Source organism: Gymnodraco acuticeps, unplaced genomic scaffold (assembly GCF_902827175.1).
Source record: "Gymnodraco acuticeps unplaced genomic scaffold, fGymAcu1.1, whole genome shotgun sequence".
In the NCBI taxonomy this organism is placed as follows: Eukaryota; Metazoa; Chordata; class Actinopteri; order Perciformes; family Bathydraconidae; genus Gymnodraco; species Gymnodraco acuticeps.
The window spans coordinates 289910-311788 of record NW_022990279.1 but is presented as its reverse complement, the minus strand read 5'-3'; the positions used below and the strand labels follow the sequence as shown (position 1 = coordinate 311788).

The 21879-nt window shown below is 40.2% G+C and overlaps 1 protein-coding gene across 6 annotated transcripts in view; it reads right to left on the bottom strand.

The window, feature by feature from the left end:
- Positions 1–21879, bottom strand: part of slc36a1 (solute carrier family 36 member 1) — a 75027-nt gene that overhangs the window by 41173 nt on the left and 11975 nt on the right. For 4 of the 6 annotated variants that reach the window (XM_034221727.1, XM_034221726.1, XM_034221725.1 and 1 more), the window contains exon 2: positions 20622–20696. In XM_034221727.1, the coding sequence (XP_034077618.1) occupies positions 20622–20655 (34 nt within the window). In that variant the 5' untranslated portion in view covers positions 20656–20696. Of the gene's footprint in view, positions 1–8991; positions 9040–20621; positions 20697–21749; positions 21812–21879 lie in introns of those variants that run through there. The other 2 variants (XM_034221728.1, XM_034221730.1) reach the window with 2 other exon arrangements.

Here is a 21879-nt window from a genome sequence, read left to right as displayed (position 1 = left end):
GCCTCATGATTCACTAACAAACACAATGTGGTTTGCAAATTCAATTCAATACCTTTATTTATCCAGGTAAAATCCCATTGAATCAATGATCTCTTTTTCAAGGGAGATCTGCAGCAGTAGGTTCCACAAGAAGACATAAAAACATAAACAACAGAACAACAAAAGGACATCATACAGCAAAATGTACAGGGATTACAATTTACATATCTAACCACATGTACAGGTACCAAGAGCATCTGATTGAGTAGCATCCAACCGAGCTTTAAAAACATGTAGTGGTACTAGCTTGGTAATTTTCCATTCTTTTTGCAGACTGTTCCATGTTAGTGGAGCTGCACATCTAAAAGCTTTCTTCCCTAAGACAGTCCTAGCACTTGGCACATTTAATAAAACCACAGCATGCGATCTCAGGCAATAAGTACTTTCAATTCGCAGAGAGATCAGGGAGCAGATATAAGATGGTAGTTTATCCAACATGGCTTTGTAAATGAAAAAGTACCAGTGACTGAGCCTCCGTACAGTAAGTGATGGCATAACCGCCTTGGTATACAGGGTACAGTGATGCGTAAGTGCTTTACAATGTGTCAAAAATCTCAGAGCACTGTGATACGCAGCATCTAACTTGCTCAGGCAATAGGCATGTGCATTCATATATAACAAATCACCATAGTCCAGCACAGGTAAAAAGGTCACAGTGACTAGCCTTTTCCTGGCCTCAAGCGAGAAACAGGACTTATTTCTGTAAAAGAAACCTAGCCTAACCCTCAGCTTTTTAAGCAGGTTATTGACATGACATTTAAAAGTGAGACAATCATCAAGCCAGATACCCAGGTATTTGTAACAGGTAACCACTTCAAGTTTTATTCCTTGCGTAGTTACAATATCCAAAGCAGTCTCCGGTGTATTTTTAGCTTTAGAAAAGAGCATTACCTTGGTTTTATCCACATTTAAAAGAAGCTTTAGTTCAGAGAGCTGAGTCTGAATAATGTTAAAAACAGCCTGTAATTTAACACCAGCCTCGTTAATCGAGGGACCTGCACAGTACATCACGGTATCGTCCGCATAAAAATGTAAGGTTGCTCCTTCGACATTTTCACCTAAACTATTAATATAGATAGAGAACAATAGCGGACCTAAAACAGAACCTTGTGGTACACCATTAGTGATGTTTAACCACTCAGAAGACAGCCCATCAAAGTGAACACATTGGGACCTTTCAGAGAGGTAGTTTACAAACCACCCTAATGCATGGCTGGACATGCCTATACTGACCAGCCTCTGCTTCAAAATGCGATGATCGACGGTATCAAAAGCTTTGGATAGGTCAACAAATAGAGCTGCACAACTCTGCTTATTATCTAAAATACTCGTAATGTCATTCACCACTTTCATTGTGGCAGTGATGGTGCTATGTTGCTTTCTGAAGCCTGACTGATGTTTAGACAGGATGTCATTGTTACATAAAAACACCTTTACTTGTTCACTCTGTTGAGAGTTTTCATAGTATGTTTAATACTTAAAACGAAAGTTAGTTATAATCAAATATAATCAATTATATTCTTGTATAACCCACAATGAAAATGCTTCATATTTTAGGTTTTTCTATAGTTACAGTATAAACAAAACCAAGTGGTTTGTTAAGTTGAGTGTAAGGCCTATAAGAGTTATGGGTGTCTCTGATAAGAGAGTAGGCCGTTTTTTCCCTCTCCTCTGACAGCAGTTCACAGGGAGGGGGGCTCCTGACTGAAGGAGAAATACATTGAGGCCTCAAAAAGGTGGTTATGTCATAGCCATAGAATATGTCTGTTCATGTCCTGTTTTCTACACAAACATGGGAAGGTGTGTCTTAGGCCATAGCCAATAGAAGATGTTGGTTGGGAATAGAGGAGGTGTTTGTTTTTTGGGGTTTCGATCCGGTTTTTTGAGCATAAAGAGACTGGTTTTTTGAGAGAGCGCGAGAGAGAGGGGGGTTTCCCCTGGTATACTCTCTCCCGGTAGGCTTTGTCCTTCAGAGCTGGGTTAATAGCTCTCGGTAAGGTTCTCTCACACTTGGTAAATATCTCTCAAATTTCTTGGTTGTTGGCTGAGTGGAATGATTTGATGAGAGATGTGTTTGTGAATATTAGGACCGCCACCTGTGAGGACCTTCCTCCGAATTAATGCGGATAGGAATGGGTTTTTGAATGTTATTCCCGCCGTCTGTGTCGGAAAAAGTGTATGAATATTAGGACCGCCACCTGTGAGGACCTTCCTCCGAATTAATGCGGATAGGAATGGGTTTTTGAATGTTATTCCCGCCGTCTGTGTCGGAAAAAAGGTATGAAATGTATGTGAATTGATTTGGTGAATGAAAAGTTGAATGCGCTTTTTATTGTCACCGGTCTTTTTATGAGGAAATGCCTCTAAATTCTATCAGGAGATTTTAAAATGTCACAACTGAATTGGGCAGTTGAAATTAAACATTTTGGTAATAAATGTAAGACTGTGAATTAAAGTTTCATATTTGAACATGATCACAGCATCATTTTTTTTAGTATGATTATAATGTTGTAAAGAGAGAGGGTAAAAACCCTGTATTAGTTTGGACCTATTTTTTTTCAAATAAACTGATCCTACCTGTTGGACTGGGATAATTTAAAAGACACCTGTGCCCTCCTCTCCTGCTTCAAAGGTAAGACTGCACCCTGCCACACACACTTAGGTAGGAACACACTCCATTTACTGATATCAAAATCCTTCGGGATCCCTTAAACAGATTAAAAAATAGTTGTCTGAATAGAAACAGCAGTTAATTGAACCTGGTTCTTCGGGGGGTTATTAGAGGTGAGATCTTGCTGACGTTGGTGGATCTGAGCCAAGCAGTAAACTTACATAGACTCAATAACTTCGGTCAGGTCAATTAGTAGGTCAGAGTAATTTACCGGAATAAATTATCAGGACCTCGCCGACTCTAAACACTCACTAGGCGTTCAAGAACCTTAGCCAGAACTGACAATTTAGAGATGGGTCTATAATTGTTTAATAAGGTGGCCTCCCCTCCTTTTAGTAGTGGCAGGACATAAGCTGACTTCCATACTTTTGGGATTTTGTTCGTGCTGAGGGAGAGGTTAAAAAGAGTAGTAAGAGGTGGAGCAATAAAATCTGCAGATATCTTTAAAAAGAAAGGTTCTACGTTGTCCGGACCAGCCGGCTTTTTAGGATCTAGCTTGGTTAAGACTTCACGAACAACATCAACAGTAAAAGGAGTAAAACTGAAAGTGTTACTGTTTTCCAGACCACATTGTTCTGAGTCACCGACTGTGGTGTTCACAGAAGCAGAATTAGAAACAGAATGAAACAGAGAGCCACAGGACACAAAATGCTCATTAAAACAATTTAACATGGTAGCCCTATCCGATATAGTGCCAGATGCTGTGGTAAGGCACGGAGGTAGCTCATTACGGATATCACCGGTGGATATCGATTTTATGGCTTTCCAGAATTTTCTAGGGTTGTTCAGGTTCTTTGTGGTAACTGACAGATAATACTTAGATTTAGCACTTTTGATATGTGAAGTGAAGCTATTTCTTAGCTGCCTAAAACGCAGCCATTCTACCTCTGAGCCTGATTTCCTAGCCTTTGCCCAGGCCTTGTTTCTCTCATGTAGGAGACTAGATAATTCAGCAGAAAACCAAGGATTGTCTCGTCCCATCACTCTAAATGTACGCAGGGGTGCATGTCTATCTATAATTTCCATAAAACCAAGATAAAAATAAGACCATGCAGTCTCAACATCAGCACACAGATCGATTTTTCCCCAATCAAACCCAAACAGATCATGTACAAAACCCTGCTCCACAAAATGTTTTATGTCTCTCTTGATGATAATACAAGGTTTAACCTTTTGGACCTTAGTGTCCCTAATTGTGGCTACAACACAGTGGTCACTCAGATCATTCGCAAATACTCCCACAGCTGAGTATTTATAGGGAACATTAGTTAGAATGAGATCAATTAGGGAGGATTTATTTGGAGACTTAATATTAGGGCGAATAGGACCGTCAACAATCTGAGTAACATTTAAAGAGATACAAAGGTTTTTAAAATCCTCTGACACTGCAGTTAACCAGTCCCAGTTAAAATCTCCAAGTAGCACTATTTCCTTGTAGTCTAGTTGCGATAAAAGATTTGCTAGCGAAGACAAGGAGTCTTTGACAGCTGAGGGGGGTCTGTAATAACTCACGACCATGACCTGTTGCCCCTTTGCCACTTCTATATTTAAGGCTAAAAATTCAAATTGCTTACTGATCGATTTGGAAACTAATATGGATACACTGAACTTATTCTTAACATAAATGGCAACGCCACCACCTTTATTAGGCCGGTCGGTACGATACACATTATAACCATTTAAGGCAATGTCAGAGGCCAAAATAGATTTATTTAGCCATGTTTCTGATAAAACAATGACGTCCGCGTCAGTCGAGCTCGCCCAGATACGGACAAAATCTAGTTTACCTAACAGACTGCGCACATTCAAGTGGATGAAACCCAACCCAGACCTAGCTTTAAAATCAGCAGGAGTAGCGATCTGACTACTACTACTGGGCGGACCAGGGTTAGGTTGTACATTTCCTGACAGTAATAACAACAACAAAAACAGGCATCTTTTCCTCTTAAGCAACACACATACATTGTCATCTACTTTAGAATCACCGGAAAAGTCTGCGAGAGTGTGATTAGAGCTTAAGAAGCAGTCCTGAAGAACCATCATCGCAGGAAAACAAAAAAGACAAACATATTTTGTCGAGCAGATTGACTGTGACAAGGCAACCGGTAATTGTTTGTGTAACACATCCGAACCTTTGCAGGGGATGCCCACTGCGGGTGGCAGAACAGACCTGAATCCAGTAGACTCCTCAGAATGACTAGAGATCTTCTCATAGTCCAAAATAGTTAACAGGCACAGCAGAATCCCGATATGGGCTATTTTCCCAGACCAGCACACAGAATCCGCGATGTTCCTGGAGCAAAATCAGCACAGCAGCAAAGGACAGACGAAAGCAGCAGCGTGGTATCCCCGGGGTGAAAGCAGGCCTCTGCAACAGCAGAACCAGGACAGGTGGAAAGCAGGCCCCAGCCGCGGTAAAAACCTCCTCCGCACAGCAGCACACGCCCGGTGGAAGCAGGCCAAGCCCGAAGCGTGGATCCACTCCGTCTCTCCGCGACGACGTGGATCCACTCCGTCTCTCCGCGACGACGTGGATCCACTCCGTCTCTCCGCGACGACGTGGATCCACTCCGTCTCTCCGCGACGACTCCGGGGTAAAAACCACTCCAGTGCAGCTGAACTCTACAGGTGGGAGCAGGCCTCCGTAGATCGCAGATAGCAGGCAGCAAACAGGTGGAGCCGCCCCGTCCCTTTGCGACGAGCAGGCGTCCGTAGATCGTAGATCGCAACAGGTGGAGCCGCGACTTCAGAAGGTTATCTGACTTCGAGGTTTGAACTACAAAACACCATCTACAAACTAATGCATTTAGTTTTGCAAAGAAAAAACGTATCTATCAAACAAACACATAACATTTTTCTAATAAATCATGTTTCAGAGACAAATTCAGCATAGGTTTTACAAGTACAACACTTTTTTTTACAAGTACAACACTTTCTTCTCACTGCGGAATATTACTGCCAAAAGTCACGTGACTTTTGGCAGTAATATTCCGCCGTGGCTGGCACCTGCTCCACAGCAGCAGGGGGCGCTACTGAGTCCATTGGGGGAAGGCGGGAGCCTCCCGCCGGGAGGTTGAGCAGAGCATGGAACAGCCCTTGCCAGTCTGATGGCAGGTGTTTCTAGCGATCCAGCGATCTGGGTCAGTGTTATAGTGATACTAAACAAGGTGAATTTAGCGATCACAACGAAAACAGCAAGACACACATTGAGCCCAGAAAATGAATGTTATTAAGGCTGTAAATATAATAAGCCTTTGGGTAAAATGGACAACATTGTAACTAAGGAGATTTAAACTATACAGCGATTCTGCACTGCGGTCACTCATCCGTCTCTCGAGTTAGTCTTTTCAAATCAGCTGCTCTTCATTTTCTTTTCTGCTATATTCAATGAGTGATACAAATATTTTTTACCACAATTTCTAAATAAAACTGACACTGTTGGACTCGGTACTAGTTTACTGCTACCAGAAATAAAAGGAAGTACTTTTACTGTGTACTTTGTGAGTAATCCTCTGTCAGAGTCCCCTGCATAGTACATAATGCATGTTTTCTGCTATCTTTGATGAATGATAAAAAGACAATGTTACCATTAGTTCTTAATTACATTGATACTGTTTGACTTTGTATTAGTTAGCCTACTACTTACAATACATTGAAGTACTTTTACTGTGTATTTATTGAGAAATCCTCTGTCAAAGTCCCCTGCCGAGAACAAAATCTAGCCACTTCTGCTGAGTTTTATGAGGGAATTATTTTTTGTTTCCATTAGTTCTTCGTGAGATTGATCCTGTTGGACTCAGTACTAGTGAAACTATCCCCAGAAGTACTATGAAGTACTTACTGTGTACTTTTCCAGTAATCCTCTATCAATGTCCCCTCCTGAGAACAAGAATACATATTTTTCTTTTAATAAGCGTTAAAAAACATTTCTTCCTGAGACTGATATTGTTGGACAGAGTATTTTAAGAGGATGGTAGACATGATATCAGCAATACTTCCGGTCAGTACTCCGGCAGCAGCATTTGTACACCTTGGAAAGTCTTTAGAGTCTGGCCTGGATAGCTGGTCACAAATATCCTTCAGCAAAGTGACACACTCTGTCACTCTTGTTGGCCTCTTATGGAGCTGCTGTCTTTTAATATATAATTATTCCTCTGCCGCTAGTTCGTACCTCGCAGATTCTTCAGTCTCATCAGCCTCATCCTTCCATCAGTCCCAGTCAACGCCTCCAGCACACTTCCAGTGTCTGACTCCATATGATATTGTCCTGATGCTGTAAGGGTGATGCCCCATGATCACAACATGACCCCTATAGAGTCTGACTGCCAAGGACCTCATATTATGTCTGTCATTAATGTTACATCACCCATTATAACAATTTTCTTTCCCTTTTGCTCTTCTCTTAACTGAATAGTCCTGTCTTTAAGTATAACCCAATGTAAAGTCCTGCACCATTTTAAGGCTTCATAACAGACATTTGTACTGTATGTGTTTGGAGAAATGACACAATCAATGGCCCAGAATTGTACTTTATAAACTCTGAATCTTGTGGTGCTTGAAGAAATACAGACTGGTTAAGCCGACCAGGTTATATATGTATATGCATTTTTTTTGGAGCCCTTTTTTGCAATATATATTCAAATGTCACTAGTTAGTTAAACAAACCACTATCTGAGGATAAGAAGCAACCATAAAACGCCCTTTATCTAGAGAGCCATTGAAGCCCATGAAGAATTTCCACAAATCTTTTCAACTGCTGTATTAATAAAGTTGCCAAATGTTTTCAAATTCAAGTTAAGCCACTATCTGTGCAGAACATTACAAATATTCTTAATTTGCAGTATTTTAAAAGTGTTCAGAAAGACTGCATCAATGATATATATCTATATAATATCAATATTGTTATTAACTTCAACCAAAGTCAATTTAAATAGCGGGCAAAAGTGGGTTAATTGCCATGGATGTGGTGTTTGATATAGTTTACGTTCAATTTCAACTATTTTAGGCAGAAAAACGTATATTGACGAAACCTTTTTTAATAATTTACTATAATTTAGAAAGGTTTTTGTGAGAAATCATTTCAAAAGTCAACTTATTTTTCCTTTTATATTTCAATTGTAAATGTTTGCACACAACATTATTAATTTATACATTTTTATAAAACATTTTAATTATGAATTATTATTATAATTATTTTTAATTTATTGTATTTCCTTGAGGCTGGGCAAGATATCCAGCATGTGGTTCAACCTAAGTATATGTACAACATGGAAAAGTAAATAAGTTTAATAGGATGTGGATTTATTTTCTCTCACCTTGTAATTACACAATCAAACAATCCATCATTTAGCTCTGACCTTCACAAAAACATTTTGTTGAATTGGACACATTTTTCGAAGCTCTATTGACAGACATGCGATGACTGGGACTGATGGAAGAATCTGAGAGGAATGAACTAGGAGCAGAGAAATAATCCTATTTCAAAGACAGCAGCCCCATAAGAGGCCAACAAGAGTCACAAGGGTGTGTCACTTTGCTGAAGGATATTTGTGACCAGCTATCCAGGCCAGACTCTAAAGACTTTCCAAGGGGTAACAATGCTGCTGCCGAAGTACTGACTGGAAGTATTGCTGATATCATGTCTACCATCCTCTTAAAGTACTCTGTCCAACAATATCAGTCTCATAAGAAAGGTGTTTTAACGCTTATTCAAAATAGCAGAGAAACATGCATTATTGTACTCAGGAGGGGACATTGACAGAGGATTACTCAAAAAGTACACAGTAAAAGTACTTCATAGTACTTGTGGGACTAGTACTGAGTCCAACAGTGTCAATCTCACGAAGAACTAATGGAAAAAAAAAATGTTTTTCCCTCATCAAACTTAGCAGAAGTGGCTTTGACAGAGGATTAAAAAAAAAAAAACACACACTAGAAGTACTTCAATGTATTGTGATAGTAGGTGTAAGAATACTGAGTCCAGCAGTCTCAATATCATTAAGAACTTATGGTAAAATTGTCTTTTTATCATTCATCAAAGATAGCTGAAAAAATGCATTATACGGAGGGGACTCTGACAGAGGATTACTCACAAAGTACACAGTAAAGTACTTCCTTGTATTTCTGGTAGCAGTCAACTACAGGGTTCTTACACCTTTTCCAAAGTCAAATTCAAGCACTTTTTAAGCATTTTCAAGGTGCATTTTCCAGCTTTTCAAGCATCTTACAGCTGTTGTAAATTACATATTTATATACACATATTCAAATTATTATTTCCCTACCTGTTACAGCCGCTGCTACCTTGTGCCCTTAACTCTGTTTGTGTGTGTGTATGCAAATGAGCTGTGCAGTTCCTATGCTGTCAGTGGCCGTCTCGACCTCGCAACATCCGCGGGGATTGGACAGACGTCACCCAAGCCCTGCCCGCTTCTGCCACGTCATCCGGGGGAGGAGTATAAAGGCTGGGCACGGATACCATTCGGGGGGGCTCTGTATTGTGTGACAGACGCCTCAACCCTCGCATTGTGACATTGCCTTCGTTCTGTGACTTCTGAGACTGTTTAGCCGTGTGCATTTTGTGTTAGCTACACTGATTAGCAGTGTATTCAGTAGGGTTTCTGGGCGAGCACACTGATTAGCAGCGTGTCGTCGGGTTCTGTGTTAGTATAGGGTTTGTGTATGTATATTGCTTAGATCCAGGTTGGTTAGCACCTGTAGACCAGCATTCCTGTGGGTGTATATTGCTTAGATCCAGGTTGATTAGCACCTGTAGACCAGCATTCCTGTGGGTGTATACTGCTTAGATCCAGGTTGGTTAGCACCTGTAGACCAGCATTCCTGTGGGTGTATACTGCTTAGATCCAGGTTGATTAGCACCTGTAGACCAGCATTCCTGTGGGTATATACTGCTTAGATCCAGGTTGGTTAGCACCTGTAGACCAGCATTCCTGTGGGTATATACTGCTTAGATCCAGGTGATTAGCACCTGTAGACCCGCACCAGCTGTGTTTTCCCACAGTCCCGTTGTTATTGTTTTGTTTCCACTTTAGAAGTGAGGTATTTCCTTTCCTTTTGTACGTAACGGACGAGCCCGTGTTACGTTCCCTCTTGGCTAGGGGGTACAAAAGGGAAACGACACGACCAGATTGGATTTGGTATATGTTACCGGTGGTTTTATTTGTAACGGCAACTGAGTAAATGATGTACACAAACAGCTTGGCCCAACAACGGGTCAATCTGTCACTATCTCACAACAGGGTCTCCAAAAGAGAGTTGCCCAGTACTATACAAAAGGAAAGGAAATACCTCACTTCTAAAGTGGAAACAAAACAATAACAAACGGGACTGTGGGAAAACACAGCTGGTGCGGGTCTACAGGTGCTAATCACCTGGATCTACGCAATATACACACAAACCCTATACCAGGGGTACTCAAATACAAATCTTAAAGGTCCAAAATAAATGTTTCAAGAAGACAAAGGTCCGTTTATTATGGTCATTCAAACTTTTAAACAATTGCAACAAGATTCTTAACACGAGGTTGCAAAAACAAAAAGTCTCTGTATGCAGCAGTTTTCATTGTTGTTGTGTCTGTGCTTGACCCCTCAGAGTCGCAGAGCTGCACAGTTATGAATCAAGGCAGCTGCACCCTCTTTCATTCAGCATTCCCATTATTGCTTTATAAATGTATTCCCCCTTGTGTGTCCACTGAGGTTCGTCAGGCCCAACGCATCTTCAACAAACTCCCCCTTTGCCTCATCATGAAAACTCACAAACACCAGCAACTGAGCATTGTCAGTGGTGTCAGTGGACTCACCCACAGCTAAGGAAATGCACTGTGCATTTTCTATTCCATCACAAAGCTGATGAATCAAATCACCAGCCAGTATGTTCTTCTGGTTGCTGTGGAATCTGAGAGGGGGATTTGCTTGATTTGACCTGTTATTTCCTCTTTGTGTTTGCCTTCAACATGGTCTCCATCACTTCAGTCATGCATTCTTTTATACTCAGTTATGATCCAGTGGAAAGTCCTTACCTACTGGCCTAGTTCAATCAAAGTGGTTACTTTTTTTTGGCTGGGCAGTGTAGTTTTACACACCGTCTTATTTGACTTTCTCAGGACTTAAAACAGTTTTTTGGGGGCAGACCCCCTCAAAGAAAAACATATATTTACACACGTAAGGTCATCATCTTAATAGTTGTGTATGCTCATCCGTGAGCAGAGCATCAAGTTGTCTATTACAGCTGAATGCGGCGATTACCATCTTGTTCAGCAAAACGCCTCACAAACGTATTAAGATCAACAGCTTTAGTGCGTTTTGATTCAATGCTGAGTACAGCCATACTGACAGTCTCTTCTCTGTCAGACCGCAAATACCTCATTCCTGCTTGGGTCCGAATGCTTCTCGTTTTGCGCCGTCCAGTTCAAAATGAAATCACCGCCAATCGTATGTCCACGCTCGCGCCAGGACCGGGGGAGGGGTTACATGACGTGCATCTTGTGCTGCATTCACTTGCACTCGGACATTAGAGACTTTCTCTCATAAATGTCCGATGAGCCACAACTTTTCTTTCAAAACAAAGCTGCCAACTGGGGTGGCAGCTGGGGTGGCAAGGCCTATTTTTAGGGTGTCAGTTGCCACCCCCGTAGGTGAAACTAGGCTACTAGCTACAGTACAGATGGAACTAGATGAGCTGTTAACTCTCGCTCTGAATTTATTTATTTTTTATTCTCGCTCTGACTTAGACAGGTTGAAAGAGACACACACATTTTTCCCACCTGCATTCCGCGAAGACCCGCCCTACTGTGCCTCTGATTCACAGATTGTTTGGGGGAAAAAAACGCTGACTGGATGCTGAATGTGATTGGACCAAAGCGTTGACACACACAGGTGGAACACAGTGGAACAGTCAGACATGCAGAGCGCCGTTTGCAGTGGACATAGCGGAGAATTTTGACTCGTTGCGAATGCGTTGTGGCGATGTCTCACATATAATACAGAGAGATAATACATATGAAAAGTATAATTTGCTCAGAGTCCGGAGACAATGGTGGTTCGGTCCGGATCCGGACCGGAGTCCGTAGTTTGAGGATGCCTGCCCTATACTAACACAGAACCCGACGACACGCTGCTAATCAGTGTGCTCGCCCAGAAACCCTACTGAATACACTGCTAATCAGTGTAGCTAACACAAAATGCACACGGCTAAACAGTCTCAGAAGTCACAGAACGAAGGCAATGTCACAATGCGAGGGTTGAGGCGTCTGTCACACAATACAGAGCCTCCCGAATGGTATCCGTGCCCAGCCTTTATACTCCTCCCCCGGATGACGTGGCAGAAGCGGGCAGGGCTTGGGTGACGTCTGTCCAATCCCCGCAGATGTTGCGAGGTCGAGACGGCCACTGACAGCATAGGAACTGCCCAGCTCATTTGCATACACACACACAAACAGAGTTAAGGGCACAAGGTAGCAGCGGCTGTAACACTACCTCACATTAAATCAGATGTTCTTTATGCTATAAACAACCACGTGTGTTTCGTGATAGCCTTCTACACAAGAATGAAAAATTAAAGAAAAGAAAACTAAGTTTAATATTTCAAAATGAGTGATCTGTACGTAGACTGGGCCTCCCATATAACCTGTCTGAGCCGATATAAAACAATCAGCCAAATAACTTTTCAGTACATTATTGATTACTATTTTTGAGGTACTTTTAGGTTGGCAGTAAACATAAGTCAGAGGTACATGGTGTACTTTTCCTCCACTACATGTATCTAATCCCTTTAGTTACTTCACAGATGTGGATGAATGATGTGAAATATAATCAAGTGTTGAATCAGACTTTAGTTCCACCTGGAGTAAATCCACCAGCTACCCTGCAGTATACAAAGTCCTTCAAACTAGCTGCACCTTCACCAGCTTTGAGAACACTTTCATGATCAATCATTATAAAACATATCATATATATTATTCTGAAATGGACCAATCTGCACAACGACTACTTTCACTGTCGCTACTTTCACTATATTTGATGAGAATACTTTTCTACTTTCACTTGAGGAATATTTTGAATGCAGGACTTTTACTGTAACAGATTATTCCTACACTCTGGTACTTCTACTTTTGCTAAGTACAAGATCTGAGTACTTCTACTTTTACTCAAGAACAAGATCTGAGTACTTCTACTTTTACTCAAGTACAAGACCTGAGTACTTCTACTTTTACTCAAGTATAACATCTGAGTACTTGTACTTATAATTTCACTACAAGATCTGAGTACTTGTACTCAAGTACAATATCTGAGTACTTATTCCACCTCTGGTAGTGTATTAGTCTCAAAATCACGCAGAGCTGCATAAAAATAGACTCACAATGGTAACAAGTGGAAAATAATATTTACAAATGTGTACAAAGTCTTGGCTTTCAGAATATTAAACTTCTTTCGGCAAATTCAGATGATAAATACAACTTTGACGCTTCGGCATAATTACAAGCAGAGAACTGAGTAACTTAACGTCACAGCAGGCATAACAACAGCTGGTGTTTCTTGTAAGTGTTTCCCCAAACAAACGCACACACACACACACACACACACACACACACACACACACACACACACACACACACCACACACACACACACACACACACCACACACACACACACACACACACACACACACACACACACACACACACACACACCCACACACACACACACACACACACACACACACACACACACACACACACACACACACACACACACACACACACACACACACACACACACACACACACTACACACACACACACACACACACACACACACACACACACACACACCACACACACACACACACACACACACACACACCACACACACACACACACACACACACACACACAACACACACACACACACACACACACACACACACACACACACACACACACACACACAAACACACTCGCGAGCTTCCCCGAGACCAGTAATACAAACGAAGATGTGTCTTCGGGTCGATGTGACTGATTTCGATAGAGCAAGTCACATTTGGTTTAGGCACGAAACATACTACCAGTAGAAATACATTGCTTTCAAAATCGCTCTGTGTCAAATCAAGAGATTATATTTATGCTATAACACAAAATGCCGTGAGTGCTTCATCCTCTGAACACCACACGATGGCGACTGTAACGCACATAACATAGGTACGCTCCTCTGAAATGATTGTCCCCTGCAATTATTATTATCCCTCATCGAGTTCGCTATTCAGCTCGCTAACGTTAGCTTAAACAAACGTAACATGCAACGTTAGCCTAATCTAAAATGCTCTTCTACGGCGTACCTTTCATGTGGCTCGTCAGCGCAGACTCTCGCATCGTTATGTTGCAAACTTTGCAGGAGGCTACTCGTGGGCTTGACCCTCGTCTTAGCCATGGCTTGTATTTGTCTTCTGCTAGCCAACGCTCGTTGAAACTGCAACCTCCTGGCACACAGTCATCTATCACTCTCATCAGAATGCCCAGGTCACAGCAACACAAACACTTGCAGGCGGGAAGGCCGCAGCGGAGCTGTTTTATGTAGAAGCGAAGCAATTCTTTTCTTTTAATCTAAAAAGCGAACTATTCAGTCAGACAGCAATTTATTGTAAAAGTAAAGTATTTACATTTTCAAGCACTTCATCTCAATTTCAAGCACCATTCCCAACCTTGAAAACACCACGTCAAATTTCAAGCATTTTCAAGGATTTCAAGCACCCGTACGAACCCTGCAACTAGTACCGAGTCCAACAGTATCAGTTTTATTCAGAACTTATGGTAAACAATATTTGTATCACTCGTTGAATATAGCAGGAAAGAAAATGAAGAGCAGCTGATTGACGGAGTGCAGAATCGCTGTAAAGTTTAAATCTCCTTACAATGTTGTCCGTTTTAGACAAAGGCTTATTATATTTACAGCCTTAATAACATTCATTTTCTGGGCTCAATGTGTGTCTTGCTGTTTTCGTTGTGATCGCTAAACTCACCTTGTTTATTATCACTATAACACTGACGCAGATCGTTGGATCGCTAGAAACACCTGCCATCAGACTAGCAAGGGCTGTTCCATGCTCTGCTCAACCTCCCGCCTTCCCAATGGACTCAGTAGCGCCCCCTGCTGCCGTGGAGCATGTGCCAGCCACAGCGGAATATTACTGCCAAAAGTCACGTGACTTTTGGCAGTAATATTCCGCTGTGAGAAGAAAAAGTTTTGTAGTTGTAAAAAAAAGTGTTGTACTTGTAAAACCTGAATTTGTCTGAAACATGATTTATTAGAAAAATATTATGTGTTTATTTGATAGATACGTTTTTTCTTTGCAAAACTAAATGCATTAGTTTGTAGATGGTGCTTTGTATTTGCAAACCACATTGTGTTTGTTAGTGAATCATGAGGCATTTGTAAAACCTGTTTAGTTTGTTTGTGGAGTTATGGCAGGAAACTAGCTCCATAGCAGTTGTCTCTCTGGTGACACAATCGTGTGAATTATATTGCGTGCTATCAATAAACGATCTCGTCCTGATGTTTGATGAAGGAGTGTCACTGTAACACGGTCATAAAACATAGTGCACTTGTTATGGTAACCTCGCAACAGAGAGCAAATGTAAACGACGATTAAGAACACTAACCAAGCAATATCATAAATGTGACTAATGGAGGCGTGTGGCGCAGTGGTTTGTGCGTTGGTGCTCGGATCAGGGGAGCACAGGTTCAAACCCCACTGCAGTCCGCATGTCCTTGTGTCCCTGACGGAGCGTCCACACAGCAGCGTGCGTTGACGCTTGGAGCTGGGCGTATCTGAAGCTTGGGGATTTTTTGCGAGCAACGCGACCAACAACCAATCACATGAATCTCCTGCCCCCGACATTCCTTCATAAATATCTCTTGTAAACCAGCTGACTGTAACACATGATAGCAATTATTTAGTTTGTCTGTTTATACGTTTGAAATAGGAAAGAAAACACCTTTAAAAAGATAAGAAGCCCTGCAGCGGTGCTTGGGTTGGTGTGTAGACGTGTTTAATAATCTGACCCTTTAATACTTTGTTAAACACACTGCAGGCTTCAGTGGAGTTTACTTTAGTTTCATATCAAGTGTAAACCTTTGACAGGGTTCTTACACCTTGGGTTCTTACACCTTGAGGTCTTGAGTCAAATTCAAGCACTTTTCAAGCATTTTCAAGGTGCATTTTCCAGCTTTTCAAGCATCTTACAGCTGTTGTAAATTACATATTTATATACACATACTCAAATGATTATTTCCCTACCTCACATTAAATCAGATGTTCTTTATGCTATAAACAACCACATGTGTGTTTCGTGATAGCCTTCTACACGAGGATGAAAAATTAAAGAAAAGAAAACTAAGTTTAATATTTCAAAATGAGTGATCTGTAAGTAGACTAGGCCTCCCATATAACCTGGCTGAGCCGATATAAAACAATCAGTCAAATAACTTTTCAATACATTATTGATTACTATTTTTGAGGTACTTTTAGGTTGGCAGTGAACATAAGTCAGAGGTACATGGTGTACTTTTCCTCCACTACATGTATTTAATACCTTTAGTTACTTCACAGATGTGGATGAATGATGTGAAATATAACCAAGTGTTAAATCAGACTTTAGTTCCACCTGGAGTAAATCCACCAGCTACCCTGCAGTATACAAAGTACTTCAAACTAGCTGCACCTTCTCCAGCTTTGAGAACACTTTCATGATCAATCATTATAAAACATATCATATATATTATTCTGAAATGGACCAATCTGCACAACGACTACTTTCACTGTCGCTACTTTCACTATATTTTGATGAGATTACTTTTCTACTTTCACTTGAGGAACATTTTGAATGCAGGACTTTTACTGTAACAGAGTATTCCTACACTCTGGTACTTCTACTTTTACTCAAGTACAAGATCTGAGTACTTCTACTTTTACTCAAGTACAAGATCTGAGTGCTTCTACTTTTACTCAAGTACAACATCTGAGTACTTCTACTTTTACTCAAGTACAACATCTGAGTGCTTCTACTTTTACTCAAGTACAACATCTGAGTACTTCTACTTTTACTCAAGTACAACATCTGAGTACTTCTACTTTTACTCAAGTACAAGATCTGAGTACTTCTACTTTTACTCAAGTACAAGATCTGAGTACTTCTACTTTTACTCAAGTACAACATCTGAGTACTTCTACTTTTACTCAAGTACAACATCTGAGTACTTCTACTTTTACTCAAGTACAACATCTGAGTACTTCTACTTTTACTCAAGTACAAGATCTGAGTACTTCTACTTTTACTCAAGTACAAGATCTGAGTACTTCTACTTTTACTCAAGTACAACATCTGAGTACTTCTACTTTTACTCAAGTACAAGATCTGAGTACTTCTACTTTTACTCAAGTACAAGATCTGAGTGCTTCTACTTTTACTCAAGTACAACATCTGAGTACTTTTACTTTTACTCAAGTACAACATCTGAGTACTTCTACTTTTACTCAAGTACAACATCTGAGTACTTCTACTTTTACTCAAGTACAACATCTGAGTACTTCTACTTTTACTCAAGTACAACATCTGAGTACTTCTACTTTTACTCAAGTACAAGATCTGAGTACTTCTACTTTTACTCAAGTACAACATCTGAGTACTTCTACTTTTACTCAAGTACAACATCTGAGTACTTCTACTTTTACTCAAGTACAAGATCTGAGTACTTCTACTTTTACTCAAGTACAAGATCTGAGTACTTCTACTTTTACTCAAGTACAAGATCTGAGTGCTTCTACTTTTACTCAAGTACAACATCTGAGTACTTCTACTTTTACTCAAGTACAAGATCTGAGTACTTCTACTTTTACTCAAGTACAAGATCTGAGTGCTTCTACTTTTACTCAAGTACAACATCTGAGTACTTCTACTTTTACTCAAGTACAACATCTGAGTACTTCTACTTTTACTCAATACAAGATCTGAAGACTTCTACTTTTACTCAAGTACAATATCTGAGTACTTCTACTTTTACTCAAGTACAAGATCTGAGTGCTTCTACTTTTACTCAAGTACAACATCTGAGTACTTCTACTTTTACTCAAGTACAACATCTGAGTACTTCTACTTTTACTCAAGTACAAGATCTGAGTACTTCTACTTTTACTCAAGTACAAGATCTGAGTACTTCTACTTTTACTCAAGTACAAGATCTGAGTACTTCTACTTTACTCAAGTACAAGATCTGAGTACTTCTACTTTTACTCAAGTACAACATCTGAGTACTTCTACTTTTACTCAAGTACAACATCTGAGTACTTCTACTTTTACTCAAGTACAAGATCTGAGTACTTCTACTTTTACTCAAGTACAAGATCTGAGTACTTCTACTTTTACTCAAGTACAAGATCTGAGTACTTCTACTTTTACTCAAGTACAACATCTGAGTACTTCTACTTTACTCAAGTACAACATCTGAGTACTTCTACTTTTACTCAAGTACAAGATCTGAGTACTTCTACTTTTACTCAAGTACAAGATCTGAGTACTTCTACTTTTACTCAAGTACAAGATCTGAGTACTTCTACTTTTACTCAAGTACAATACCTGAGTACTTATTCCACCTCTAGTAGCGTATTAGTCTGAATTGTAGCCACAAAATCACGCAGAGCTGCATAGAAATAGACTCACAATGGAAACAAGTGGAAAATAATATTTACAAATGTGTACAATGATTTGTAGGTAATGCTGACTACTCAAGAACCTGACTTCTACATCTTCAAAGGAAGACTGTGTTCATTCTACCATTACATGGGATTAAAGCAACATGTAGTTTTACTTGTATAATACTTCAATTTTATATAAAGACAGTTTGTTTTCATCTGTTTTCAAATAAACAAAGTCTTGGCTTTCAGAATATTAAACTTCTTTCGGCAAATTCAGATGATAAATACAACTTTGAAGCTTCGGCATAATTACAAGCGGAGAACTGAGTAACTTAACGTCACAGCAGGCATAACAACAGCCGGTGTTTCTTGTGAGTGTTTCCCCGGGAAACAAACGCAAAAATACACAAACACACACACACACACACACACACACACACACACACACACACACTCGCCAGCTTCCCCCAGACCAGTAATACAAACGAAGATGTGTCTTCGGGTCAATGTGACTGATTTCGATAGAGCAAGTCACATTTGGTTTAGGCACGAAACATACTACCAGTAGAAATACATTGCTTTCAAAATCGCTCTGTGTCGAATCAAGAGATTATATTTATGCTATAACACAAAATGCCTTGAGTGCTTCATCCTCTGAACACCACACGATGGCGACTGTAACGCACATAACATAGGTTACGCTCCTCTGAAATGATTCTCCCCTGCTATTATTATTATCCCTCAATCGAGTTCGCTATTCAGCTCGCTAACGTTAGCTTAAACAAACGTAACATGCAACGTTAGCCTAATCTAAAATGCTCTCCTACGGCGTACCTTTCATGTGGCTCGTCAGCGCAGACTCTCGCATCGTTATGTTGCAAACTTTGCAGGAGGCTACTCGTGGGCTTGACCCTCGTCTTAGCCATGGCTTGTATTTGTCTTCTGCTAGCCAACGCTCGTTGAAACGGCAACCTCCTGGCACACAGTCATCTATCACTCTCATCAGAATGCCCAGGTCACAGCAACACAAACACTTGCAGGCGGGAAGGCCGCAGCGGAGCTGTTTTAGAAGCGAAGCAATTCTTTTCTGTTAATCTAAAAAGCGAACTATTCAGTCAGACAGCAATTTATTGTAAAAGTAAAGCATTTACATTTTCAAGCACTTCATCTCAATTTCAAGCACCATTCCCAAAATTCAAGCACTTTCCCAACCTTGAAAACACCAGGTCAAATTTCAAACATTTTCAAGGATTTCAAGCACCCGTACGAACCCTGCTTTGAACAAACACAGAGGAACTTCTTTTTGGAGATGTGATGTAAGAACAGAGTCATCGTGAAACTAATACAACAAATAAGAAAGTAGGACTTTACTTTCACTTCTTTAAAATGCTTTGCCCTTTGATCATTAACCTCTTAGCTTGGCATAACAGAAACCACCTGACATCTAACACAGAAGTAGCCTTCATCACTCACTTAAAGAGACACGAAACCATAAGGAAGGGACTCAAATAAACATAGAACAATTACTAAGAACACTAAAGTACTACATAGACACAAAAAGACCAAAATGAGACAACAAAGAAACACAACATGACCACAGAGGAATATAAAACAATTGCTAAGAAACTCTAAAGTACTACAAAGAGACTCAAATGACTACAAGGAAATGCAAAACAGCGATAAAAAGCTAATTGAAAACCAACCACAGATCAGACGGTGCCTTTATCACAACATGTTGAATATTAAATGTTACTGATAAGATCTCCGGCCAAACAAGACGCCAGCGGATCCAAACAACACCCAAGCTGTCTACCTTCCATTAGGGATTACATATGATCCCACTTTACAATATATTACATTATATAAAGTGAAATATATTATACTGCATTAGCTTGAACCAAAGTACAGTATATTCCAATTACCCATCATTCCTGTTCCTCTCACCAAGTCAGTTAGCCCTAATTTGGACATTTGATCCTATACTATTACCCAGATAGAGGTTTAACCATTTCCAAAACATAATAATTGTTGGGCTTTCTAAAATATCCGTGTCTCTAAAGTGCAGCAGGCTGTAAATCCACTCGGTTGCCCATTGTTTGAAGCCCCCTCCAGACGGTTTGAAAACACTTTAAAATGCAACCTTTTTGAGTAAATCAGAGTACAGTCTTGTTAGTGACCCAAAAAGACAATATAGTTTGATTTCTTTACCTTCTCTAGTGTCCACGTCGCTGGAGGCCATCATGTCTCCTAATACCGGGGAATCAGGGAGTCCAGCATCGACAACTAGCAGAACAGAAAGAAGAACAAGATATCAGTTTGTTTAAAGAGTGGTCAGTAGGAATCGATATCGTCAGGGATGAAGAAGTTCACAGGGGGAAGAGTGACTAGAAACAAGTCCCATTTTCTGTAACGATGTTGTAGTTCCGTCTAAACCAAACATTAATATATCCACAAGTAGCAATAAGCTCAGGTATGCTTGGTTGACTCTTTACTTAAAGGCAGAGGTGGGAGTAAGTCCTACATGTGCAAGTCATGAGCAAGTCTCAAGTCTTGACCTACAAGTATCAAGCAAGTCCCAAGTCACTGAGATGAGAGTCAAGCAAGTCAAGTCAAGTCATTGCTCAGGTCAAGTCAAGTCAAGTCATACAACATTCTGATGAATAAGCCCAGTTTCCGCATTTAAATCAGTTAAAAGTGGTTATGAAAATGGATTTAACCCACACTATGATCTTCATTACATACACAGTTAATCATTTGAAATATAATTTAGACCGATGACAATCATATTAGATTCATATTAACCCCAGAACTGCAGACAAAGCTAGGACTCAGAAAGTCTGTTCAAAAAGGCAGAACTCCAGGTAAGAAAATCATAGATGGCTTTTGCCATTACACATATTTCATTTAAATGTCTGTTAACACTAGAACCGCCAACAGCGTCAGCACCTATATAGATATCATTTTCAAGTCATTTCATTTGTTCCTCTTCATAATTTCCTTATAAACTAAGCAGGACGATTTTAAACTCACTTAATTGGGTTAATTTAGAAATTGCTTCAGTTTATCATCATAACATCAAAAAGTTCAGATTCATTTTACAATAAATCAAGGAATGATGCACTTCTACAAACAAAAACAACATCATTAAAACATTTAAACAAACTACTAAAAGTAGATGAACTACATTATTCAACAGTTTACAGTAACTTCTGATAATTACACAGGGGAAATAAACGAGGCATCTCTTTTCCTCTCTCTCTCTCTCTCTCTCCTGGCAGCCCGTCAGTATCAGGGTTAGTCAAAATGAATCCCTTGGAGGTTCTAGTGTTCATTTACCGTTTTGTCTTCTCTTTGCTTAATCGATTTGAAACTAAGTCTAACGTAGCTTAAACTTAACATTAGCTTTCTAGCTAACACAACACATGCGCCTTTCTCTGTGGGGTTTTTTGTAGTGACGAATGAAGTT